The following is a 27979-nucleotide window of genomic DNA, read 5'->3' as shown; positions in this document are numbered from 1 at the left end:
CTGTAAATCTAGTGCCTTGCATTTCCATGCTAATATCATTCACCGCGACATTTCCACTTCTGGACCCTGATGATCAGTCCTCAGTACGTAACAATTAGAGACGATATCAGAAATCCCGTGCTAGTCACCGCTATAATCCGAGATAATGGCGAGTAACTAGCAGACTACGTAACAAGATTACGCGAGCTATCCCCAATCGAACAATCTATCGAGTGTAAATCAACACTGTGGTTAGGTGTTAAGTAAGACACCGTCGTTCTATCCCATTCGTTTTAACCGAACCATCGCAAATTTCGCCTGCAAAGCAATCTCCTTCTAAACAGATATTTTTCTTCCTCCTGTTATTCTGCTTCTTGCTGAAACTATTCACTCGAACGTGATAGAACAGAGTGGGCGTTCTTGTTCTTCGTCGCACCTTTCTGCCTTAATTCGGTTGGAAGAATGTTCACGTTTCGGACGCCGGGTTAGACGAAACGTTTAGAAATGTTAGGACGCGTTCAATCGATCAAGCAGACGATCGACGAGATTAATTGATCGTGGGAGCATGATAGAACCGCGCGCGAAACCAGCGATATTTTGCAAGATTTACGAGGACGATCTAGCAACGACGCGTTAGGTAAACAAAGAGACTCGTCCGATGTCGTAAGAACCATCGTGCAAAGCGATATCTATTGCGATGTTAAGCTGTCTTTTCCTCCTCATGTCCTTTCTTTCTTTCTTTCTTTCTCTTCGTACGTACATTCTCTTTTTTCTGTTATGCACGACAGCCGATAAAATTCTTTTCCTCTTTTTGCATTTCTCCGGTAACTTCTCTTATTTCTCTTATAATCCGTTTTATATGCGCCTTCTTCCGATATTGCGAAATTTCCGTTTCGATACCGCGTCGCGATCATCTGCTCTAGGGTCCAGAACGTAGGGAATTTCGGATGGTTTAGACTTAAGATTTATTTCTCGTGGGTCAATGAATTTCTGGGATAAGTGTTGAGTTTTTAAACGTGTCGAGCTTCGCGGATTGAGTCAAGAGAAACCTCTCATCGACCGTTTTTATTTTCTCCCCACTCCTCTGTTCCGGACCATTGGTGTTGGTCGCATCATTTTTTTTTCTCCCCTCTGTTTTTTTTTTTTTACCTTTTCTTACCACTCGCGATCGTTTCGTTTCGAGTAATACGATCGATCGAGAATTTTAATTTTCGTACAAGTTCGGCCTCCGATGGTGTCGGAGAAACGAGAGAACAACTTCTGGCCAACGGTGAGTGCTTCTTCTGACTCATCCTATCGACGCGAGAACACAATTACAAAAGACAATCCCAATTCCTAACGTAAAACCAATAACATCGTAGGATAGCTTAAAATGTCAGGCTTGGATGGACAGCTGTTTACCCGGACTCAGATGCGACATCAAAATAAGCCACTAAACATTAAGATTGAACAAGAGCATAAAGAAAAAAAGGACTAATGAGGGGTCGCGCAAACGAGAAAGTCGGAGATTCAGGGGCCTAGACGAGATCGCAAGGGGTTTGTCGCAATTACGAAAGGAAATTTCACTGACAAATTCACGAGGATAAACAGATTCCAATAATTAAGTTAATTCGAATAATTCCAATTAAGTTATACGTAAGATTGATTTCCACGGTATAGGCGTGATTTATACAGTTATGTTTTATAAATATTTTCTTCAAAATATCTGCTAAAGATTAGAAATTAAAAAGAAAAATAAAAAGTAAAAAATTTTTTTTTTAAATAAAGTATCGAATGGTTAAGACGGTTGCGCAATCGAGGTCGGGATCGTGGAAGTCTGGGTGGGATCGTGGGGGTCTGGGTGGCGTCGCGAAATGCTTCTCGCCATCTCGGTAGGAAATTTTCATAGTGGACTAAACAGCATCGTATATAATTTGCCGCTTTTACCAAAGAAAATTCAACTAACGAACGAACAAAATTAGAGAATCTCGAATAAAGACTAAGTTACAGCTGAAATCGGTTCCTGTGGTATGCGCGACTTAACGCGCTAACACTTTGTCAATATTTTGCTAAAGATATCTGGCGAGAATGAAAATAAAAATGAAAAACAGGAGATAAAAAAAGGGTCGAGTGGTTAAGACGGTTGCGCAACCGAGAAGCTTCGAGATAGGTGAAAAATTTTACTAAGGAATGAACGAGATTAGAAATAGGTCTAAATTTTAAATAGAGCTAGGTAAATGATAAAACAAATAAAATAAGAATAACGATAATGAACTGTAAAAATGTAAATAAAATAAGAAAGAAAGGGGGGGGAGGTGGGTTAAGACAGTTGCGTAACCGAGAATCTGATAGATCGCAAGATGGATATCGGGAAATATTTTTTCGGTAAGAAATTTAATGGATGACAGAAAAATCGAAAGTACAGAAAGAATGATAAAATCAATGATAAAAGGAAAAATGGTTTACAGTGACCTGCTATATCAAGATTTTTTGGATATTTTGTACATATGATGTACTATGGATTCAAAGGAGGCAATCGACGTTCAACACAGACCAAATACACAGAGAAGAAGCAGCAGACAGGAAATTACATTGAATTAAATTACGTTGATTGCAGATATACGATGTTGTACATAATTTCTGTTTAATCCTCAAAATATGTGACAAATCCACGCTTTTGAGGTCCGTATTTTCTTTGCGTCCCGTTTCGTTAGAGCTTGTCCTTTTTTTCTATCAACGTGGCGGCAGGGAGCAGCCCGTTTCACTAAGATGAAGATTAAAAAAGAAACAAAAAAAGAAATAGTTGATACATGTGTTAATTAGATTAGATAAATGAGGCGGCGTATCGACGACTAAAATAAAGTTGACTTATACGCCCGGTCCCTGAGGTGCTCTCACATGTAAGAAGAATTAGAACAGGGATCGGTCAAGTCCGGCAAAGTCGTCGATTCGCGTCAATCTACAATAGATGATAAATTTTTATTTTTAGGTTGTTCGAAAGGCGTATTAGGTTGTACGAAAATGTATCTTTCGTTTTATAAGGTGACAATAGATGAATAACAATTTCTGTTCCTTATAAAATGAAAGAAACATTTCGGACAATCTGATATCTTCTAACGGAGAATGATGACGATAAACATCGCGGAGGAAAAGAGAAAACGTGAGATTATCGAACCTCTTGCTGTGATAAAATATTAGAGAAAAAAAAAAATTGAAAACTAAAACTTAAATAACAGCTCTGTAAAATATTTTCAGGATGTAGTGATCGCGGTATATGTAAAGAAGCGATGACAGAGGGTAAGGGACTGTAAATATATATATATATATAAACAAATTTATCTGAAATATCAAATAATCATATATATATATATTATATATATATGTATATGTATAACAGCTCGTGTATAGCACGTCTAACGCTTCCGCGTTAGCAATATTTTTTCTCTTATTCGTATAAGTAACGTCGATATAACTCTCACTAACTCTATTGTTTCTATCGTGATCGTTCTCCGCGTGTTTTTAAGACCACTCTAATTATCATAATAGAACAGAAAATAGAAATAGGAAATGAGAAAGAAAGAGTGTACTGGTATGAATGACCGCGGAAAAGTTCGTATGATGATTATTTGTATGAAATGACGTGATCGAAATTGACATACAAGGTAACACAATATCATCACAGATATACATCAATTGCAATGCCATGAATTTGGTTGAAAAGAACGAGGAGTGTAGCAGTTTATTGTATATACCACTAAACTTGATTTTGTAAACATAGCTCCCGTCGAAACAAACAACTCTTCCACTGTTGTCCGGGAAGTTGTGTTTGTATGAAAATATGAACATAGTATACCTTTATAAACTTTAGGGATGCTAACCTTATAGAACGATTATTTGTGGTCAATTACTCTTTTCATTTTTTGTTGTTATTACTTCTTATTCAATTTTATTTATTTTCCTTTATGTGCAAGAGAAAATCTTGTGCATTTTTGATAACAAAAGAAAAGGAAGGGATAAAGGTAGAATTATAGTTGTCTATCAAAATTAAAATCACGGCTCTTCGTAACCCGGATACGTTCATCGTTGTAAATTACGTCTATTTTAATTTTTTCGTTTTCTAAAACTACTTATACTTATTCAATTATTCAAACTTTATTATTTTTGACGAATGTCTCTGACAGGATTTTATTATTAATCTTTAATATTACAGCATATTGTAACCATTATGAATAATTTTCGTCGATCTTTAAACTTATCAGTAAATTTTTCCATTTTTCTTTATCCTGTTTAAGCATCCGGCCATTTTCGAATTCTGATGAATACAAAATTGCGCCATGTGTATATATATTAGAATAATATGTGTTTGTACTGTGTAGATTATAACGTTTCGGGAAACAACAAATTGCATCCGATATGCAATGAAAACGAACGGAGGACGACAAGAAATTAGAAATATGAACCTATTAGATAAAGAGATGAGGCCCGAAATTTTGCAACGTTTCCTTGAATCCGTAAATTGAATCAACTGTAACCGGTTCCATAATGTAACTGCGTCGTGGTCTGTTGTGAGAGATTTTCAAAATTACGATTGATTGATTGACGAAACTTCACCGCGCAGATCTTCCAGACATTTTAGCGGGCCAGTTTCTCGGTTCATAGTATTTCACGACTTTTCGACGAAGCTTCTTCAATATTTTCAATTTCTCAATATCGTATTCTGTGAAATTCGATCGAAAGAAAGGGAAACAAATGTGTTTCATTTTTTATGTATTTTTATCCTTTGAATTACCAAAAAAAAAACTGCTGTTATTTCTTTTTCTTTTTCTCTGAATTACCAAAAAGAAGGTTATTTTTATTTTTTTTTTTTCTTTGAATTACCAAAAAAAAAAGATTATTTTTATTTCTTTTTCTTTGAATTACCAAAAAGAAGGTTACTTTTATTTTTTTTCTTTGAATTACCAAAAAAAAAAGATTATTTTTATTTCTTTTTCTTTGAATTACCAAAAAAAGGGTTATTTTTCTTTCTTTTTCTTTGAATTACCAAAAAAGGGTTATTTTTGTTTCTTTTTCTTTTTCTCTGAATGATCAAAAAGAAAGTTATTTTTGTTTTCTTTTCTTTGAAGTACTGTGAAAAAATATTACTGTCTTCAAAATATCATTTTTGCAATTATTTGATATTATTACCGTAGAGAAACTAGTAGCCTTTACAGAAACAGTAAAGATAAAAATACAATCGTCGTCCTCCGTTTTTGAAACGATAATAAGAAAATCGAAAATTACTTGTATAAATTATCAATAAACAATAACAGCGCGAATTTTTAAGTCCCCTATACCTTCTATTGTAAATACGTTCACCATGACAGCGATAGGTCATGATAATTCTTACTTTATACATAATATATATATATTAATAGCAATTAGATCATCTGTGTTTCATTTTTTCTATGCAATTTCCACCGACAAATCCATTGAAAAAATATTGACGAGCCAAAGATACCAATCAGGTAATTGAGTCTTCCACGGAAGAACGATTTGACTCTTGTGTGCACTTTGCATGCATCCTTTGCGTGAATCCTTTACAAGTTTTTCCTCTGTCCTATCTATCCTTCTATCATCTTTCGATCAATCCAGCGACGTCGATACGAGTGAAACGATTTCAATCTTCCAACCGATCTAACGGCTAGAATGCTAGTAACTTTCAGAAATATTTTAACGATAATCTAAACGTACGCTCGCGCTCGCAAATATCCTAGTTGCTCTTCTATTTCAAGATCAACATATCAGAAACTGAAAAGATAGATGGCTGAGAATTACGCTTTCGTGCGCGACAACGACTCAGAACGTGTAGAGTAAATTTATCGAAGCTACTTACGAGAGTTACGAGAAAACTATATATTCAGATAGCCGAGAAGTAATAGAAATTAAAATCACGAGGAATCGTAAAGAAACGCCATCGACGATAAAAATGATAGTAAGGATATCGCGACGAGATAAGAATCCGCGAAGAAGTTGCCACGTCGCGATCCAACTTCAGAACTCGAGTAATTCTCTGCCAAATTCTACGATAATGGGAACGTGAATTTAGAATTGAGACGATCGGAATCGACGGTTAGGCGGTAGGCCGTTAGGCAGAAGTCCGTGAAGTTGTCAATTCGCGATCCAAAGTCGGAGTCGGAGCAATTTACGGAAAAATTTCACAATGCACGAAACGTAAATTCCCGAACGAACGATTAACGTCGACGATTAGCTATCGCTGCGAGGCAAGAATTCGCGACGAAGGCGTGGATTCACGAACGAACGGCGCTGGTAACGAGACGATTTGAATTTTTCAGTATCCTTTTCCCCGTTGAATAGCTGTTTTTATTTGCGAGCTCGGCTCATAGCCACCGCGAAATGTCCCAATAAATATAACGCTCGGCACGGACGAGTGGAGACATTAATTCGCGCCAATAAATATTCCCATCGTTCCGGCACATAAACCTGGCGTTTGTCATATACACGCAGTCATTTCGGTTAAAAGGCATTCCCTCTGCCACTGAATGCAAATGCGAGTGCTCGTTGTGCGTGCCGTAGGGTCTCTAAAGTGCTTTCAATTACGTGTTCCACCTAATGTCCTGGCCTGGAGGGCCGTTTTCCTATGTTTTGCATAACCGGGATTTTCAAGTGTTTCACGCCCCACGAGGACGCGCGACGCGCCGCGCGGCAAGTCGCCTCCGACACGCTCCAGTCCACCAGCTACTTCTTTATCCTGATTTTTTTTATTTTTTGACCTCGCTTTCCTCTCTCTCTCTCTCTCTCTCTTTCTCTTTCTATTTTCTGCTTCTAACGAGCATTCCTAGCTTTCTTGCCTCTTTCGTCGGTTCTTCCTTTCTCCCTTTGTTTCATTCTCTATTCCCAATTTTTCTCGCTGTGTCGACAAAGCTGCAAAGTGCGTGCCGGCAATTGCAGCTCGCGCAGGGCAAAAGAGCGTAATTACCGAGGCAAAATCCCATTTTGGGCTATTTTTCGTGGCAATAACGCGCCCTTTGGCGGCAAACGTCGAGCTTTCGTTTGTAACCCACCTTTCTTTGTCTTCTCGTGCTTTTTTAATCGGACTTTCTCTTCTCTGCATGCATCTTCACCGTCGCACCGTCTAACGGCAACCATTTGGTCGGACGATTAATTTTCGCCGCGTTTTGCATACACACGATCTGTCGTTATCTACCGCAGAGCCGGCACATTCGCGCGTCTCATTGGACGATGCAATATCGTCCTATTTGCAACGTGTACTGAACGCTCGATAAGGAGCACTTGTTTGTTACGGCGATGGAAACGACGGTCGAACAGCTGCGCTCGGAACACGCGAAATATCCCAAGTATGTCCCGTTGCATCTTCAATAGAGTCTATGGTTTAACGATGTACTCGATCGTTGGCTCGTTAAGCGACCGCTAGAAAAAGAAGAAAAAAGAAATATAAAAACGCTCGCTGTCCTTCCGTACGCGAATTTATATCGCTGAAACACGACCTGTTTCGAAGATAGATATCAATTGATCAAGTTACACGCCATAGCAACACGAAAATCCGTGTCGTTGAAACGATCGACTCCTCGTACGCGATATCCATCCGATCGAAATTGAAAATACAAGCCTTGGATAAACAATCGTAAAGCAAAAATCCCTCTTACTATGTTTCTACTCGATAAATTCATTTCTAACGAGAAACGAATCGAGGAATCAAGGTTCGATTAAATTCGGCTCTCACGGTTTCTCTAAGACGGTCGTGTAAAAAATTCACATGACGGAACAAACTTCTTTTTACCGCCGTCAATTATACGAAAAAACTCGTAATACAGTCGCTAACGATTATCCAGAGTGGCGAATTTCTAACGAAACGTGCCTGTGAAAAAATATCTCGGACATTCGAATCGTGTGGTTCACCGGGGGCAAAAAGCCGGGGCGTGCAGAATCGCCGGTGATTGGACCAATTTTTTCTCGCTTTCAATTAGAAGGTGGCCGCGTTTTGATCGCGACGATGCGATCCGCGTTAATAAATTATGAGAGATCCGTTCGAGCGGAACGATTTTTCGCCGTGGCCGGCTATTAACGCGCGTAGCCAAAAAAGAAAAAAAAAAAAAAAAAGAAAAGGAAAGAAAGAAAGGAAAAGAAACAGCTGTCCGTAAGTGAGCGTATAACTCTTTCCCCGCTAGTCTCGCCCGTCACGCCGGAATTCATTTCCCGCCGCGTTTCCCTCGCTGGAAACCGACTGCCGTGTCCCGCGTCGCGTCTCGCGATGCCCGCGAGTCTTAAAACCCCATAACGCCCACACGGTGTCCCGCACCTGACTCTATTTCTCGGCTGATTTACACCGCCTCTGGCCAAGTTGCCCGGGGGTATGTTTGCGCATACATTAGCGAGGAATTTTCTCGGTTCGCGGCGAACGGTTCGCAGTGGCAAAGGGAAACGGCATTGATAAAGCTATCTGCTGAATAGAGCCGCTCTTGCTAACCCGTGACCATTTAATTAATTGCTCGGCCAGCCAACAACGTTCCGACGCGTGATTAATCTTCGCGGCAAGGTCGTAGGCTTCTCCTTACCGGAATCGAAAAAACTCTCTAATTGAAACGTACGAACTCTCCTTTCGGAATTTTAATTCGGCCACGATCCCGCCGCGCTGGCTCTGGAATGCCGGACTTGGACTGTGTACCGCAGTTCCTTTTCAAACTCTGCTTCTATTCCTATGGAAAATCTACCACGTACTAGTTTGCCTTTTACGCGTGATTATGGCAGCCTCGAGATAATTTAGGAGCCCGGCAAAATAGTTTCCTCTGGTTGAAGAACGAGCAACTTTCACCCCGGCGCCAAAACGAGAAAAGCGACTTGGATATTTCGAAATCTTTTGTGGATGTACGCTGGCTCGCGAAAGTGTTTGTACACTTCATATCACGCGCGTGTGTCGTGTAAAGCATTTTGAAGATAACATCGGGGCACAATTGTCATGATTATGTTGGTAAAAAAGCTCGGTAATTATATTGGTAAAAATAAAGTTTTAAAAGCAATCTGAAAATATAGATTGAAATTACGCGACATCTATCGCAAGCATATATCCAGTCAAAAATGAATATACAACGTAAACATGCGATAGCTGTTAAATATTGTCTCACTGAATATTCAAGTTTATTAATATAATAGACTGTTTAAATACTCTTCAGGCTTGCACCTATCGATTTTACCAAGTTCGTAAATCTTGTCGATACATTACGATAATCGAGGCTGACAATAGCGCTGAAAAAATTGACATATTCGTAAAAGGTTTCTATAATTGATCGAATACATTTACGTGCTACTGAATCGATAGAATTCAGGCGGCTCGTCCAAACAAACGGATTCCTATAAACGAAATTCCACCGCGATTTAAGTATCGTTGCTTCTGTCAAACGTTAAATATGATATAACATCGGAGAAACCATAAATCTCGACTCGCTCGGTTGGCACGTGGTTGATCGGCGAAAAAAAGTAAAAAGGAGTATCCCCTCGTGGATAGGTGGAAGGTATCGCGGTTTGCTTCTCCCTTTCTCGGCCCTCCTGGCCCGGGTTAACCCCCGAGTAAGATAATATTCACGGCCAATTACCTAAAACGCACTCCTTATGGAGGCGCGCAGAGTTATTGGCAGGCTGCCACCGTGCAATCGAGTATCCGGTGTGAAACGACCTTGTTATTAACGTTCAAGTAAGCTTTACCAGCCAATAACCCTGTGCGCCTGAGTCCAAAAGGATTCGTCGATCCTCACGCGATACTTTGCGCCACAGGGGCCAATTAGTTGATTACCTGCCAACTACTCTATTCAAAATCTCAAGCCTCAACCTGTCCGTTTAATAAAATCCTTATTTCTTTAATAGACAAAATTATATTGATCTACCTAATTAAGAGTATGTTCGATCGACTTTGGCATACAGATTAACTTTCGAATGTGAAAAATTTATTTCTCTATATAGTCGTTCGCTTTCTTTCGTGCTGCAGTTCTTCGTTCTCATCGTTTTTCCAGACTGGCCGTGTTTATGGCACGAGCAGGACAGTTATGGGAATGAACGGCCGTCATCGAGAATCCAAAGGGACCATTCCAATTTGTTAATTGGCACGATAACGTACGCGATCGTATTTTCGAGTGGGAAACGGCCTCGCCGCCGTATTATCGCCTCGTTTTTGCGTTTCGTGTTCGCCTTGCATTTATTTGCACATGCTGCCCGCACTGATTAAGCTCCTTAATCTGTAGATTGGCTGCCTGTGTCGCAAGTGTGTTGCACATGGAAAAAACTCGCTTGCAATTCCACGGCGACCAAACATTTCCGTAGCTTGGCACTGTGTCAATCTTTTTCCCATCAAGTTTCTCAAATTTCTTCGCAGATATTTCCTAAAAGTTGACGATTCTCCAGAAAATGCTGGAAAGTTCTTCCAGGGCCGGCGCAAGGCAGGCTCAGCGCGTTCGCCGGAACCCGGCCCCGCGTTCTACGAAAATTATCCAATCAAAAAATACCGATTTTGATACTATCAACAGATGCAAGACATTTTTTTAATAGCTTTGATTTCAAATTAAAGAGGTGAAAAAAATCATCAAGGTTCGGTGTAACTCCATAAAGTCCTCATATCCTGGAAATTACTTTAGATTAAAAAATCCTGGCGCTTTCAGAGAAATGTAATTTTTAGAGAAATTAAGCTACATCGATAGTTTTTTGCAAAAGTCATACATGATTACAGATTTTGTGCTTTAATTGAATTTTTTGCCCCTTGAAAGCGAATTATGGATACGAAAGAATATGACTCGAATTTGTTTAAAAAATTGCTTAAAAATAGAGATTGTATTATTATTTAATATTCATCTTATAAAAAATACATAATATGTAACAGCATTTGTAGATAAATAATTCCTCGTTGTAAAATTTGAGTGTAAGTTTTGAATATGTATTTAAGCGCCGCAAAATCTTCGAATTCTGCTCTGCAAAAGATCACGCCGGCCCTCAGTTTTTCCAAGCTGTTTCACGAAAGTGTATCGTAACTATCCAGTCTATTAGTTGCAAGAAGGTACCACTTTCACAATCAGGTCACCCATTTCGACCTTCCGCCCGAATTTTACGTCCTCTTGAAAAATATAAGGTATCGTTATTTGGGTCAGAAGAATATTCGGGATAAGCCGAGCAATTTGTCAAACTCTGTTATTAAGCAGTCTGCATCCGAAAATAAACTGTTTGACTTGCATTTCCTATCGTGACGAATAGTGAAATACACGGTACATACATTGATAACTCGACAGATGTACGATATATATGATATTTCAACGATATTTTCTCTAATCAGCAGAAGGAAAGTTTGTTCATCTAACAACAATATTCATGGTTTAATCATAATTCAACAGATAGCGTCCGTATATTATTCCATTGCTAGAATTTGTTTCTTCAATTAACCTTAAATTATTCGAAAACGATTTCCTTCTTATTTGCTTCTACATATTTCTTCCGCCGATAGTATTCCGTAATGCTCACAACGAATGTAATTATTCTCTTCAAAGTCTACAGTGAATTGAACTTCTATATGGTCGAAGCGTAGGTGACTCACGGACAACCCTAGCTTGTTATATTCTGGAATGATATTGCTATATTCTCCTTCTGCAGCGACATTCCTACGGTATCCTAGACAGGGTGGACGACGCTACGACGTACGAGAGAGGCCTCCAGAGGCACACCGGTAAGGAAGGGGTGAAACGACGTGAGAGACGATCGTTGCAGACTGGTTCGACTAGCTGCGGGGTCAGTTTATCGCAAACAAATGGGTTACGCTTGTTCGACGCCGTATTTCACCGAAATTTATTGTTTATTATTCCGCAGCCTCGGGATGATATAGGGCCGTGTTTGCCCCGAGTAGCGTTAATGTCGTTAATAGCACCACTGGTTCGACTGCCAACCACCGGCAGCCGATACAGGGACAAAACCTCGGGGACGAGTTTCTCTTTCTCTCTCTCTCTCTCTCTCTCTCTCTCTCCTCGCCTTTTATATTCACGCTGTCATTGTCCATCGGAGTTCTTTCCTTCTCCGGCTTAGTCGTCCTCCAGTTTTATTTTCGGATCGTCGCGCGTCCCAAGTGAAATTAAGCAGCCTTCCCGTCCCTCACCTTTCCCACCCTCTCCTTCCTAACGTAGGAGTTACTGTCTTTTGAAAATGACGCACTTCTCTGGCTATTTATTACCTGCCAGCGAACGTTGACCTGCTCGTCAGGTCCGCTTTACGAGACTTGTATCGTGAGCTACGATCGTGATAACAGAATAGCAACTCCGTTACATACGAAGATATTAACACGACTGATTCAACTGGGTCGTCTTCGACCGAATCATACGTTTCGACTTATTGGGAAATTTGTGGCAAGTTTTGAGAGAAATATGAAAGAATAACAATTTACCCGTGGCACGCTCATAAATCATTTTATGGCTGTTTGGCTCGTTTGGAAATTCCACTGTTAGTAAATCTGTTAAAGAAGAAGAACCTTCTCTCTTTATGCATACCATGTTCTTCGTTACGTTCGTTCTACGTTATCGTGATATCTGTCTTCAATTTTACGCTAAAAAAATCCTTCAATACATTGTGATAATTTTTCCTTCCGTTTTGATGATTGAGACGTACACAATTACAGGCTTGAAACAGACAAAACAACGATTTCATTTCCCTTCTTGTATCTTCAGCATCTTGTCCCACGATTTGTGCGTCTCGATACGTACGATCTCCTTACGCACAGCTCTCCGATATAAACTTCTTACGCGGAGTATCTCGAGATAAATTTCTCAGCGATGTTTCGAGTATCTCGATGATATTCTCGAAATAGTGGAAGGTTCATTAGCTTGGTGCGCTTTGCAGCACTAATCGGCAGGCGCTTTAATTAGACGTCAATCCGATCATTACGATACCGAGAGGCGGCAACCGATTTCCTGAATATTTCCTCGCCCTCTCTCTTCTCTTTTCGTCGTTCTTGAGCGAGCACAGGCCGGCCGTGTCACCCCGCATTGCAGCCTATATCACGCCAATCAGTTAGCTCAACATGGACTCGACGCTAATGCGTCCTTAATGCGACAAACTCGGCAGTGGGTAAACAGTCGGATCCAAATCCCTTTTTCCTCGAGGCGTCGTGCTTTCTTAAATTGACCCTTAGCCTGACGATTTGTCGCACTTCTGTTAGGACCATTTCCCATTCGAGTGAGCCAACGATAATCGAAGGAATTGGACATGCGATTTGAACGGTCACGTGTATAGCTATGATTCCATCCTGGCTCCTTTTCTTTTTTCACGCTCTACGGCAATCTTCCACATCTTCTTAACATTCAATCTTGAACCTTCCACGGAATAATCAAATTCGTTGTACGTTGTTCCATTAATCGTCGATGTAAGAAACTGTCTGGATTCTAATTTACGTCTATTTTACAGACTATCCGATTCTGCTTTAGTAACATTTATCCGCTATAAGGAGATAGCATAAATAATTGTAAACGCCGAGAAAAATTGAAGAAAACGTTGTTCTTAATTGCCATTCTTCTGTGCGTTTTAAATTACCGGCCACTGGGTGACTCATGGCAGAACAAATAAAGTAAATGTGAAAGTAAGTTGCAGAAATAAAACAATATATAAACGTTATTGAATTATAGCTACGAATATTATCGTTAATTAAGAAACTTGTTATCGTTTCACGAGTAGAATTTACATATATCAGTCCTCGTAAAAAGTTGTAGCCGCCGAGCTGTCAATGCGAGCGATATATTTCTCTATTTTATCGAATCACTAACAACGAATCCAATAATTTACTTTCAAGCGTAGGTCAGTTGAAAACAGTTGGTACCCGAATTTCCAATATTACAAGGTAAATTGCTTGGCTTCGTTGAAATATGGTATTGACACAAGCAACGTTGCTTTGCCTTACCCAGCAATGTCTATACCATAGCGCGTTTATGCTTCCTCGAGCAGCGAAAGAACCATAAAAACAAACAAGAAATCGAAAAGCGACCGAGTGGACAGAGGCCATAAATCGCGAGGAAGGATCCCGGCAGCAGTTTCGCTATCTCCCCTCGGCTCTTTCGTTTCCACACCCCCGTCCTGGCTCAACCCAGACGTGCGTTATTGCGCTAATAAAGCACTTAACAATTATTTTCCGGCCGGTGATTTTTCAGCCGGCAACGGGCAGCCACTGATAAACCGGTGTCCCGGCCGATAACCCGGCCACACACCAAACCTGTGCGCGTACAATCCCATCCATAAGTCACCAAACGCTCGCTAGTTCCCAACAAAATGTCTATCGAACGTCATTTATCGAAATCACCACCGAAGAACGACAATTCTATTTATCTATCGAAAATAATTTATCGTATAACGTCAAATCCGTTTCCGTCCATTTTAATTATTTTCTCTGTGAGAGATTTCCAGTAAGCAACTATTATGTTGACAACCCAATATATATATAATTATACTATATACGTATAGAAAAAATATATATCGTTATCCTTCTGTATAATTCCTATATTATCCTTAAATGTATCCCTTAAATGTAGAAAGTGTTGGCTGAGTTATAGGCGAGATTGTACGTGCATACGAGCACAGAGCGTCGAGTTATCGTCCCCGAAACGAAAACAGGGTGGAGGAGAGGCACGAGGCCACCCCGTAATGCACGATTTGCATGTGAGAGCGGCGCGAGTGCCGCGTGGCGACGAATAGCACGCGGCTAGATCCGTCCGGCTTAATTGAACGCGATCGCAATCGGTGTTGTCCGATTTGTCTTAATTTCGGTGGCGAACCACGGAACGCTTCTCCTTCGCTTAGCCTTCTTCTTCGCTTATCGTCGCTGGTTTCTACGTCTGGGAAGCGTTCTAACGACGTCACGCGTCCCGCTATCGCGGCTGGTCATCGTCGTCGGGGAGATCGCCACGTCGCGATTGCGATTTCGGTGCCGTTGAACGGTAATTTCGCCGATGAATGAGACTCGTAAGCGATATAACGACCGGCCACTCTACTGTCTTAATTATTCCTGGCCAACCACCTTGGCCGCTGGATACACTTTTGATTTTTCCTTTTTAACTTCAAGTGAAGAGTTAAGACGCTGTATCGTGGCAGAATTTTTACTCTCAGATATAGACGACAGAACGATGGCTGAAAGATCAACTTTGGACAGAATACTCGAAACCGTATCTATTTGATATTCTATGTTTGCGAATGTTCGGCTTTCGATCGTGTTATCAGCGCATTGCGACGTTTCACAAACATTCCAGTTCACTTCTTCAAGGCGGACCTGAAAAATCACAAACGTGTCATGAATCATCGTGAACGTTCCATAATCCTACGCGTTCTATAAACCTTCGTTAGTTCTGCTGGTCGCTTGATGAAAAATAGATATCGACGGTACATTTAAAAATACGCACGTGCACGAGTTATACGCAACAGATCCGTATTTCAACTGGCGTAATTTTTAATACAACGCGAGTAGCCGCGTACTTTACAATCTATATCGGAGAGATTATTTCGCACGTTAGGTTAATCTCGTTGGAATTAAAACGTTCGTACGTTCAAGTACTCGATTTGGAGTTGGAAATTACAATATGAAAGAAACAGTAGCACGGCGAGAGATTTATCTCGAACGTTGGAGAAAACGAAATTTCAAGCGACTCCGAGAGAACTTTCCTCGGTAGAGTTTTCGCGTGCGGAATTACCATTAATCAGGTGGTCAGGAATTGGTACTAAGCCGATGCGTACTAATTTCCATCGAGTTGCCGATGTAATTTAACGAGTTCGTAGCGTGTCTTAATTACGAGACCGTCTAATCATCGCGGCGGTGCGCGCCGCCGCTCGGAAAATTCTACGCGTGAAAATCGTCCAGCTTTTGAATCTCGCTCCACGCGATTCAACTCGATCGATGATAATTGCTTAATAATATATCTCCTTTCGCGCGTTAAAAATAGAAAAAAATACAGCGTGTTACGCCCGAAGGAAAGCAAAAGCGACTGAGAGAAGTTCGCGCGATACCAAGACGGAAAATTCTGATCGCGAAACGTGTCAAGATCCACGCGGATATTTCTTATAGCGAGGCAGGCTCTCACGAACGCTTACGAAACTTGTTCCCAGACGAGTTTGCTAGAAAGGCACGCGTATTGGTACATTTCGTAGTTGCGTACGTCCGCGACGGGCCGAACCGTGAGTGTCATCGTATTTAATTAAAATGTCACACGCGTGATAAATGTCGCGTGTGTCGCGTGAAAGAAATCGTCGTGGTCAGCCTCCTCTGTCCTGTCCTTTCCAAGGGGGAAGGGGGGAGGCAGACAGCGGCCTGGAGAATAATAAATGAAATTTGCTATCGTCCTGACATCTATACCCGTGCCACGAAGGCGTGCGTTGAGAAAGAAGACGAAGATGGCCGAGGGGGCGGAAATTAGCGGGACACGCATTTATCTCTGTGACTTTTCGGCCAGCAATTACGCAAGACGGTCATTTTTCAATATCCCGAGCGGTCACCTTAATTCCTCGCTTTGTGCCGTGCCGCTTTTTTGTTTAAACAAAAGATCTTCTAGGACAGGGACGATGGATGGGGAAACGATGATGCGGTTTTGCCAAGGTGTCGGTTGAATCTTTTGCAAAATGTACCGTTCGCGATCCTTCGAGCATTACGAATCATGGAAAGCGGACAGACCCGTAGAAAATGTTAATTTCGCTCGATGAGTTCAAGTACGCGTTTGAAATATTTGGTTGGCTGGTTAAAAATCATGCTGTCATTTAACTAATACAATGTTTCATAAGAATATGATTTAAAATTTTGAAAGTTTATATCATTGGTCCGGAAGAATAAAACATTTTTAACAAGCTGTATCAAACTCTATTTCGCTACAATGTAAGAGAATGCTCGAATCTTTGGTGAGCCAATGGAATGAAAATGGCTGATTGTTAGATTTCTCCTTGCAAAGCTATTTTACCAAAGAGTTTATTCAATCTCCGGTCGATAAATTATATCGCTGACCCGCGACAAAGATGCGAGTGATACACCGAAATCAACGAAATACGTCGAACATCTTTTACAAATGCAAATTTCCATGCTCTTCATGGGATGGGCTGATTTTTAACACCTACGTATATCGATTTGACGTTTTGTATTCCTCTTGGCGACAGCTATAGATAGCCTCGGAAAGTTTTAGACCTCGTAACAATTCGTACACTCTGTTTCTATGATTCTTGTTGAAACAGCAGGAGGATTCTTGCAGAAAAAATCCAGCGTAGAGGACGCATCGACGCCCGTTCTGCGCGTAAATGCACCGATGCACGGCTGATGCATATTTATCGAGCGTGGCCCGTTCGAGGGACTCTTATGCAATTTTCCATTCTCCGACTAAGCGTTAGCAGGCTCTCTAGCTGCTCATACTGCGACTCGGCGTGCGCGTGCACACGCACTTAACACTCCGTGAAACGCCACGTAACGCGTACAAGGAATCGTGCTCTCTCTCCTACCGGATCGGCAGGAATCGTTACCATCGGGAAACTCGCGGGAAACCCCTCTCCGCGAAGTCGGTTTTAACGACCAGCCAGCTGAATTCGCTGTACGTATCCAGCGAAAAAAGTAATTCGACCAACTCCGTCACGATTATTAAGCGGTGGAAGCCGCTCGAGCACTCGTTAGGGTTCAAGATTTATGAATATTTGTTGAGTCAGTAGAGCAACGATAATTGGCAGCTTCAGTTACATCGCGGGTGCGTCGGTAATTTACGGGGAAGGTAGCAACAACGTTTAACGATAATCGGCCAGCGATCGTCCGAGAAAGCGCAGATATCTTTTTGCAAATAATCCGGCCAGCTCGCTTTGAAACCTCGTCTGGTTTCCAAATGAGATTGATAAGGAATCGAACTGCGGCGCGGCGAATCGAAAGAATTTGTAGTTTCCATGCAGCGTTCAAGGTTGAAACGAGAACGAGGCCAGATGACAAATCGCAGGACGAAGATAGGCGGAAAGAGGTAAGGAAGATAGGTTGGTCGATGGAAAAAATGAACACCTATTTCACCAGAGAATTTAACGATCGCGCGCAATGCACGCGTGTCTAGGTACATATTCATCGTTGTATCGTCGAAGCATAGCGATCCGTTCTAACGCGATTCACGTACAATCCGCCGCGGCCGATGCCTGATGAATGACTTTGCAATTATATTCTCATCAACTCTGGCAGCGACGTTGCCGTTAAGCGGAGATCCCGCGTGTTTAAGACGCGAGAAACTCGCCTGGCGGATTCGAGGCACGTAAATTATTTGTATAATTGATTCTCGCCACGATTCTGCTCGCTATTTTGCCGGCTAATTAACCTCGATGTGGCGGAGGCTCGTACGGAGCGAAATTTTGGAAAACGTTCCTTTTTCTCCGAGCTGATTATAATTCTACGAAGGATGACGGAGCTACCTTGGAGAAACTCAGGTGCGATAACTAAAAGAGAGGAGTAGCTTCTTCGGGCTAATTATCGCACGACGCGACGTAGAAAATGTTTTTCTCGCCGCAGAATGATAACAGACGCGATAGCTGTCTTGCGAGACTGTCTTGCGTCACGAGAGTCGATCGACGAATTCGTCGTTTAAATTTGTTGGAAATAACGCGCCAAGTATTGGCACAAAAAGAAAAGATATTTTGAGTATAATATAGTCAGGGGTTTACGTTATAACAATTAAGCACTTCTGATCTAACGATACCAATTAAGAATTGACAAAAGGTACGTATTTCCAAGCTGTGATTGATAAAGATTTTGCTATTTTTCACCAAAGTGACGGTTTCAGAAGCGGTCCGATAGGAACTGTCGAGCAAGCGTGGAGTATAAGGAGAAAGCTGGCGGTAATTTACTAATTAAAATTCGATGATCGATAATCGGGGGCGGGAAACGCTCAAGATAGAAGATATGACGGGCATCGAAGCGACAGATAACGCAATTAATTCGCGCGCGCCACGGCCGTAAGAAACAAACGTTGCCCCAATAACGGCATATTTTTCTTCCCATCGTATCTCAGGCGAGGCAGACGCGTGTCGCGTTTTATTCAAACGATACGCGTGATCTCCGCGAGAAAAGCACAAGCGAAAGAAAGAGATCCGTAGGGGGAGGGGGAGGGAATGGGAAAGGAAGCTGGCAGTCGGCAGAAACGGACGACGCGACGCTCACAATTAGTAGAAAGTCGCGCGGTACGCGTAGTCGTAATTAATGAGACGACCGGGCCCCGCTCGAATCTTAATTATTTATCGCTGCATCGTTGATTAATTACAGCGAGGCGTCGCGTTCCACCGCGGGTGATGTATCGCCCGGAACGTCCACGGTGACAAATTATGCCACTTCTTTTCTTCTGTCCGAGTTGAACGGGCAATCTCCGTTGGATTCGTTGTCGTTTGTGTCGTGGCACACCGGTTTCAAAAGGATCGCGCGGGATCTCTGCGGTTCGAAAGGATTCCGTCACCGTGAAGCGGTGATCTTGCGACAGGCTCGAGTGGAAAAATGTACGAGAACGTCTTAGAGATTGAACGTTGTCGAATCTCTCGCTGTACAGGGTAAACAAATCATTTGCCACGATATTTCAGCTTGTTCCGATAGTTTAACAAAAATATATTTGGTACAAAATTGGTCGAATCGAACACACGTAATGGGAAAAAACGGGGAATGTGAAGTTTTAGCACTGCTCAGAAATCGAAAATTTATTTTTTCGATATATAACGTCGCGATTTTGAATCAAAATAAGACATTTTATTCTTTATTTTATCCCGCATCGTTTTCAACTTTTACTTGTCATTGTAGGTAATGTGTAACGCGTCGAACTATAGGAAATAGGAAGTACACCTCAATTTCTTACCATTACTTGCTGCGAAAATTTTTAATCAAATTTAGCCTGCATATACGAGAAAACGTCCAACTAAAGATTCGTCGAACTATATACTATACTATACTATTCGAAAACTATACGCAAGCTTTCTCTAACACGAAGACTACGCTATTTTAGGTTGTGATACGCTTAAAATGTACGCGATAAATGAGACATTTACTGATATAGAGAAAACTTTCAAAAATATCCTGCTTAACCTGTATCATGGTGCCACTTAAATAATAGAAAACGACTTATGTTTCTTTTATGAAAAATAATTCTTTCAAAAAATTGCGTTCGAAAAATTCTTCGTTCAATACCAATGAGTTTCCGCTCGGAACATAATTTTCTTGAATTACCAGAAACAATTTAAATATGTATCATATTCGACCAATTCGTCGACAATCCCGTACAGTTTACACGGAATCCTTTTCGTTACTTCTGTGTTGAACACTGGAACACATTTGTGTTTCCTACGAGTAAAGAAAATTGCTCGCCAAGCGGCGTGAAATTGCATGACGACACGACTCCCGATATATGTACACCTCGTTGATCGTTTCGTGGAAAGCGTGGTCGGTAGATGCTACTTGTCCGCTTATCGTTCCCAAGTGTTCACATTTACACGCGATAACGCAACGTTGTCACAGATGCCATGTATAATTAAGACATCGGTATTGGGCATATCATTTCGGTCTACTGTCTGTTCCACCCCCTCTCCCACTCCCTCCCAAGCAAATTTCTCGTGGCGTGGCGTGGCGTGACGTTCGATAACGTTAATTGAAAAATTGTCCATGCAACTCGAGTCGTCTATAGAACACGTACGAGGAACTACATGTTGCCGCTGTTTGGCATTGACTGACACGACTCAAGAAACGCGAACTTTAGAGGACAGACATTTTTAAATTTCGAAAGGAACCTTCGCGTGCCATTTCGACGACGAAAGGTAACTTTAACGCAAGGTATGCCACTATTCGCGAAAGCGAATAACCTTCCCACTTGTAGCGTCACGAAACAATTGGAGATGAGCCAGTGTGGTTGTAAAACTAAGGTCAGGTTGATAGCGACATAAGTGATAAGTTTACTCTTTGACGCGAAACTCATGGAATTATAAACGTAACATTTTATACGATAAAAATAGAAACATAACGTTGATCTTGTATTTGATAAATGTGACTTTGACACTTTTTGAGCTGTGCCATTATCCGTGTCAAGCAGCGACGTAAGGGTCACACGAGAAAAACGTGATAAACGACTAAATAAAGGAATAGCAGATGGATCTACGAGGTTTCTGTGCTGAAACTGCACATCTTTGAAATGTTGAAGTAATTAACGATTGATATACAAAAATTAAATGAAAACGGAGACACTGGAGATATAAAATTGATCGACAATACGTTGAATTTATAAATTTTGTTCGCCTGTAAAACACGAAAGATGTGATTCGTCGTGCTTTGCTCTCGCGAACCTTATATTCGATCGTTCTCCGGTTACGTTACAAATTTTCGACCGAACAGACGCGAATTTTCTTTTCGATCGTTTCCGTTCGCTCATTCTTCCTATTAATTACCTCGCATTTTTATTCTCCCCTTTCGTGCTCGCGTTTTCCCTCTGGCGAACCAAATTGCACTGTTTTTCTTTTTTTTTCGGGGGTGCGAAGAAAGGCGATGAAAAGAGAAAAAAGAGCGTAGAAGAAAATACTTTTCATCCATTCGACACAATCGCGCACAGTGCGGCTGGAATAAAAAAAGAAAGAGTGCAGCCCTTCTCAGTCGGAGAGATTCGATAAACTCGAATGACGCTCAGGCTCACCTAATTACGCAATAAATGCGTCACTGCTCGCGCTGGATGCACAGGGTGTCGCTGCTAATTACTAATTACTCATTAGAGCACGTGGGTGCGAGGTCCCTCTACTCCCTTTCTACTCCTTCCAGCCCTCCGCCTCCCTACTCTCTCTCTCTCCCTCTCTCTCTCTCTGTCGAAGGTATACGCAAAAAGTGTGCATTATCTTGCGTCGAGAGAGCGTTGGCGTGCAGCTGGAATAAATAGAAAGAAACGAAGACCCGGTTTTCACGTAGCTGGCGTAGCCGGTGACGTATAAGCTCGTCGACGTGTAACGTCGAGCCTCCCTCTCTATCCACGGCGCCTCGGGCCCCGTTGCACGCCACTGTAATTTTTTGTAATTATTTTATGGTAATGAGGCTAATTAAAAGGTAGAATGCCTCGAGGGGCTTCCACGTTCATAGAGAGCGGCGTGAATTGCCAGCGAATATAATATTGCGAGTCGGCCGTGATACGGCGAGCGTTTGCCTTTTGTGACTCTCGCTAGAGACACCAGGGTAGTTTCGAAAAAAGAGCTGAATCCTCACGATTCTGTACAGTCTCGTTTTTACGTTACTCGTCGTACAACGACCTTGACGATTCTTAGCCTCGTGTTCCCAGCAATATCGTAGCGTGGTCCTTGAATGGTCTGCTGCATCTTGCGATATATGCAAAATGCTGCGATGTCATCCCGAAGGGATAGGGTTATTTTTGAAACGGCGATAAACGAGCTCGGTATCGAGACGCTTTCTGAATGTAAAAATAACGGCGATCACGTTATCTTGACGGCGTGTGTCTATTCCATCTGCAATGGTCGAGTTACAAAGTACAATCTTTCTCTTCTTTCCTTTTATCAGATGCAATTTTTCTATTGCGAGCGTTACGGGGAGACAGGGGACGAGGTGCGCATTGTACGCGTCGAAGCGACGCGCTTAAACTTGCAACTTGCTCATTACACGTCCCAATACTCGACATAACGGGCACTCCTGTTCCTCTCCAGCGTCACCTCACGATGGTCCTTCTTCCCTGAAAAGTGGCAAGGACGTCCGAAATACCATTTTATAATTACAATCCGTCGTCGCAATTATTCGTCGGGCCGCGGTAAGAGAAACAACCCTGTTACCGCTGCAGCGTCGCGGCCTGAAGAATCCTCTAGAAAATGGAAATGAAAAAAAATATATGCGCACACAAACAGGAAAAAGGGGTGGGGAAGAGAGGGAGCAAGAAAGAAAGAACTAAAGGGCTTGGTCGTGCTCGCGGAACCGAGCGAGCGAGGACGAGCGACGCGCTTCCAGCTCGCGTACTAATTACTTAAACTCGCAATTAAGTGCACCCTCGCGGCGCTGGAGAAAGGATTCGCGGGAGCGTGATTCGCACCTTCCCCCTTTTTTGCGCTTCTCTTCCTTTCCTCTCAAGTCTCTCTCTCTCTCTCTCTCTCTCTCTCTCACTCTTTCTCTCTCTCTCTCTCACTCTTTCTCTCTCTCTCTCTTGCGCTTTTCCTCTTCCCGTATCTTTGTCCCTCCCTCTTTCTCTTCTTTTCTCCATGTTCCACCCGCTATTCGTCTTTACACGTTCGCTCATACGTGCACAGGTGCGCGCCGAGATTTCCCCTCCCCATTTTCTTTGCGACTTTCTTTCCGCGCTCTTCTCTGTGCTCGCTTCTTTTGAAGCACTTACGCTGGACGGGTGTTAGAGTTTCATTTTTTAGGAAGCTGCTACAGCTCCTGGAGCCGAGGGGAAATCCTTTGATGAATTTCATGCCGGTCGCGCCCTTTCTTCGCTGACCTATTACGTTTGGGGATCTAATAAGTCTTAGGCTCGTGGCGTGTTTGTTCGCCGGGCTGGAACTGTTCGGTGAAACTCGTCACTTCGGTAACACCTTTGCCTTTTATCCGTCTTCAAGTCTGATATATTTCAACAACCCTGAACCGGTGTTTTCATTTAGAGATCCTTTTCGCTCGACTTTCGAAACGAAGGATCACTTGGTAATCCGAGGGATTTAAAATCTCTTACGCACTTTCGTTTGCGTTTGCTAAGAACGCGGTGGAATTTTTGCGTAGCTGCTGATATTATTTCTCGAGCTATTACACTTTTCCTGCTGTATATCATCTGATTCTATGATTCCATTCTATGATTCACGTTATTGTATTGATTTGAGGAAAGAAAGTGAAGATAATCGTAATCTACATAATCTATATCGTGATTAAACGAGCAGAATAGCAAAAATTTCACTCTTATCGTAAAACTAGTAGATACTGACGTCACTCTGAGATATCTGTTTTAGAAGAGCACGATTTTAACTACTTTACGAAAGGCTCTTTTTCATTCCCGAAAATCTGGAATATTTCTGGATCCACCGATGTTAAACGAATGGAGATAGAAACTAAAGAGAAAAAGAGCACCGTCAAGCGTTCCCGTATGGTCTGATTCGTCGTGTGAGAAATTTTCATTTTAAAAAATAACCAACTCGACCCGCAATCGTTCGCCTAATCATCTTCCCATCTCTCTGTTATACGCGTCACGGTTTTTTTCTCTTCTGATCTTCGCATGCACCTACTTAATTATATATAGCAGGCTCGATAGTGTATACTTTCAGTGTCAAACAGATGCGTGAGCATCCATTTTATCGGTTCTCGAAGGTTCGCGAGCGAACACCGTTATCTCCACCGATCGTTCGCCAGTGCGGTCTCCGTGCATCCGATGCACTGCCAGCGTCTGCGCATTTGCATCGCGTGCATTAACAATCGTACTCGCACACACACATACACACACACACACACACACACACCGGTGCACACGTGAACAGGAGGTCTGAATGCGTGGTCACGCATGCGCCTCGAGGAGAGCCACTCGAATCCGGATTCGCGACCGACTAGGAATGGAAGAAAAATGGCTTTCGTTGGGCCGAATCGGCGCGATATCGACTTTGTCGCGAGACGTCCGAGACGCGGACGATGTTCTCGCGGTGGAATGTTTCGCCGAACGTTTTCTGCCTCGCGCCACCTCGAGCACCCTCAGCTTCTCAAGGGCTGAAGTTGCACGTGAAAGGAACCCTAACGAGTTGCACGCGAATTTCTGTTTAATATTTCAATCATTCCCTTATTCTACTGGCAAATTCCCTTTTAACGTTCGTACAGTAAATCGATACGCATCGATTCTTGATTGCCAAAGCGGCGGACTGAAGATGATACAGTTGCACGTGCAAGCTTTCAAGAGTTTCTCGTTTCATTATGTACGACAACTTTCAAAAGTACCATCCCTCTATGTTGACGATTCGTTTAGTTATAATTTTGGACTGGGTCGCGATACGCTTTCGAGATTTGACAAAATATGACGAGTTCGTTGCAATAATGATCGCAGAATACTATTTTATGAAGATTGTCAAAGGGCCGATTTACGTCGTAATGATTCTCATCCGGATACGAATCGGAAACAGAAAAAAAGCACGTACATACATGTACATCTCTTCTAAAGAGCGTATTTGTGACTAGCGAAGGGCTGAAAGTTATCTTCATCCCTCGTTACCTTTCATAATCGTTTCGCGGAGGAATAAACGGCGCCAATTACCGCGTGGGACGTCGTGTACACGAAATCCGTAGAAAAAGTAGAAACTGTCGCGTTGCAGTCCCCGAGGAAATATATTCACCGGCCGGTGATATCGCGCGACTCTCCCTACGAACAATTTACGCTCGGATCCTCTTTTGCCAGCAAATGATCCATACGCGTCACGCGTAATTGTAAACGTCCCCATAAAGACATCTCGTTACCAGCCTGGACCGAGAGAAGAAGAGAGAAGAGCTACGAGAGGGAAGCAGAGTTGAAAACGTTCACGTTATTAACTTTCCATTCCGGTCGTTGGTTCGTTGGCCGTCGACAGATGGGAAAAAAGCGAATAAGGAAGAGGAACAAGGGGGGAAGAGAAGAAAAATCGGATGCCGCGTCTGGGCCAAGCTGGCGTAAAGGCGAGTTTTCAGCGATCTCATTGTCCGCGATGGCAGCACAAAGGGGTGCGCGACATCAAAGACGAGTCAAAGTTATCGCCGCCGGCTGTACATCCCCGATATTAGCCCTGCGCGCGGCTAATAAACCTCCTCGCCTGTTCGACACACGCAATTCCATGTTTCTCGCGATCCTGTTCGCGCGCTGGCGCCGCAACTACCGCTGGAAAGAGGAATTTCCACGTTGAAATTAGCGGCTGGCGGAAAGCTAACGTCGCTTTCTTATCGCGCAAATGAACTGTCCACGGGACGATGAAACTTGGCGGTCAAAGAATTTTGCCTTTACTGCTTTTGCGAGGCGATCGGTTTGATCGAAGCTTCTGATAACGTTCATCTCCGTTCATAATGGGGTTCGTACGGCAAACTGAAACACAGAGCTGCTGCATACTTAAGGTTCTAGGTGTGTCGTTTTTTAATTTATGAAATAAATTACGCGATCAAAATCGTATTTATTGAATAGAGGCAATATCTTCGTAGCGTGCGTGAAATAACAAGAGTGGAACTCGCAACATTAAAATGAAACTACTTTTATTCCAGAAGCGTATTTCGATCGTCGATCGATACGGTTTCTGAACGATTCAATTATCACGTCGTATACGAAATCATGGGGTGTCCTAATATTTATGAACAGCAATGTACATCGTACGTTCGTTTTTAGCAGAAACTGTTTCGCTCTTTAATGCGATCTCTGACTACGAGGAAACTTGGAAGTATACGAAATGATTGATCGATTGGTCGAGGCTGAGACGTTAATCGACACGCCTGGGATATACTCGAGGGGAGAGACGAGTGTTTATTGATTTAAATTAGCTTCAAATTGATTAATATTGCTCTATCTACGTCTTCGACTATAATCATCTCTATTTTCTATAATATATTTCTTGCTAGAATGATCATTATACGTTACAATTTACGATATCGTTTTCTGCGGGCAACAGCCTTGCATTTAGAGCTGCATCTAAGAAAGACCTCGAGGAATGTGCAACGTCGTGCGGCGTCAAATATAATTGCTTTTCTCCGGTCTCCTCCCCGCGGATAATAATTCGTGACGCGACTCGAAAAATGCCGATGACTCGACGATCGTGGTCCCTGCTCGAACGAAAACGTACACGTTCGCAGGCTTCTCGCTTCGCTCTCTCAAACTCCGCGCCTCGAGCCGGCGCTAATTAATCTCATTATCGGCTTAATCGCCCGGAGATGCGTATCAATTAATAACACCGCGTCGATGAGTTGCAGCTGCACGATCGTGCTTCGTGCACGGCTCAAAACTGCCGAGAGAGAAAAAAGATTGAAAAAAAATAGACGAGAGAATTTGGCGTCGCGAAAAATTCTCCAGACACCTTCTTCGAGCAGAGACTGCCATTTTTTCTTTTTTTTTTTTTTTTTTTTTTCATTTCTTCGTTCGATTGATCCTGATCGGCGCAATTGTGTGGAAATTAAAAAAAAGTACAAGCTTCACTTCTGACAGTTTCTTAAATCGTCTTCCGATCTCTTTACGTTTTGTCTATCTCGAGACAAAAATCTTTGTGCAATTTGTTAACTTCTTATTTCAGGCCACGCTTTATCCTCCCTTCGTGTTTTCTTTGCCACTCTTGTTGACCTTCTTACTTTCATGAAATGTAACGTGTAGAAAGATGTATTTTAATATGAAATAAACCAACTGATAGTAGTAGCAGATTCGACGATATGAGCCTTTTGAAAGAAGCTTTCTTCACGACGCGTAAGGCAAAGAGATACATTGTTACAGAGGAATGAATTAAGAACAAATTACTATGCCATACAACGTAAACAGAGTTTCGCAGATAATAGAGATTGGCTAAATGTAGATGAACCGTCTGATGGATAAAGTGGATACGAGTAGTCGTTCAATTTACACAGTTGAAATGTCGGTTTGTTGCGCGATACTGTTCCTTATGTAACAAAGAACATTTCTTCTTACACATCGAGAGAATAATTCAATGATAATCGGACGCGATAATGCCTGTGTTTTTCACTTTCGTACAATAAACTTCCAAGAGACAAACTGATTTAGCCACTTAACGGTTATCGAACGGTTGTCGATGGTAATATTCGCAGCGGTCTAGACCGGGCCTCGTCTTCTAAATCGGCTCGAAACGAACACGGGGACAGAAGGAGCAGGCACAAGGGAGAAAGGTGTGAGGTTGTGCTACAAATCATTCTCGAAGAAATCTAATTTACGGTCGCAAACGGCTTAGGACTTGCCTAGAGGCCTGGTCCAACCGAAACGTGGGAAGTTGAAAAATGCGAATACCCATTAAAGATTCGGTGACGTCCTTCGTTGGCCGCTGATTTACCCGTTACCGGTTCCTTGGTCAGCCCGATCGT

General features: G+C 42.2%; 1 protein-coding gene across 7 annotated transcripts in view; it reads left to right on the top strand.

The window, feature by feature from the left end:
• LOC122574344 (transcription factor Sox-2-like) overlaps positions 1-27979 on the top strand; it is a 116949-nt gene that overhangs the window by 3457 nt on the left and 85513 nt on the right. Inside the window, exons 2-3 of one of the 7 annotated variants that reach the window (XR_006319011.1) lie at positions 1341-2343; positions 2427-4770. The exons of 5 other annotated variants lie outside the window; for them this stretch is intronic. Coding sequence is in view for 1 of the 2 variants with exons in the window: in XM_043741857.1 (XP_043597792.1) it covers positions 2427-2469 (43 nt within the window). In the remaining variant the exon portion in view is untranslated. Of the gene's footprint in view, positions 1-1340; positions 2344-2426; positions 4771-27979 lie in introns of those variants that run through there. One more of the 7 variants, XM_043741857.1, reaches the window with a different exon arrangement.

This window comes from Bombus pyrosoma, linkage group LG13 (genome assembly GCF_014825855.1).
Source record: "Bombus pyrosoma isolate SC7728 linkage group LG13, ASM1482585v1, whole genome shotgun sequence".
In the NCBI taxonomy this organism is placed as follows: Eukaryota; Metazoa; Arthropoda; class Insecta; order Hymenoptera; family Apidae; genus Bombus; species Bombus pyrosoma.
This window is presented reverse-complemented; position numbering and strand designations above follow the sequence as displayed.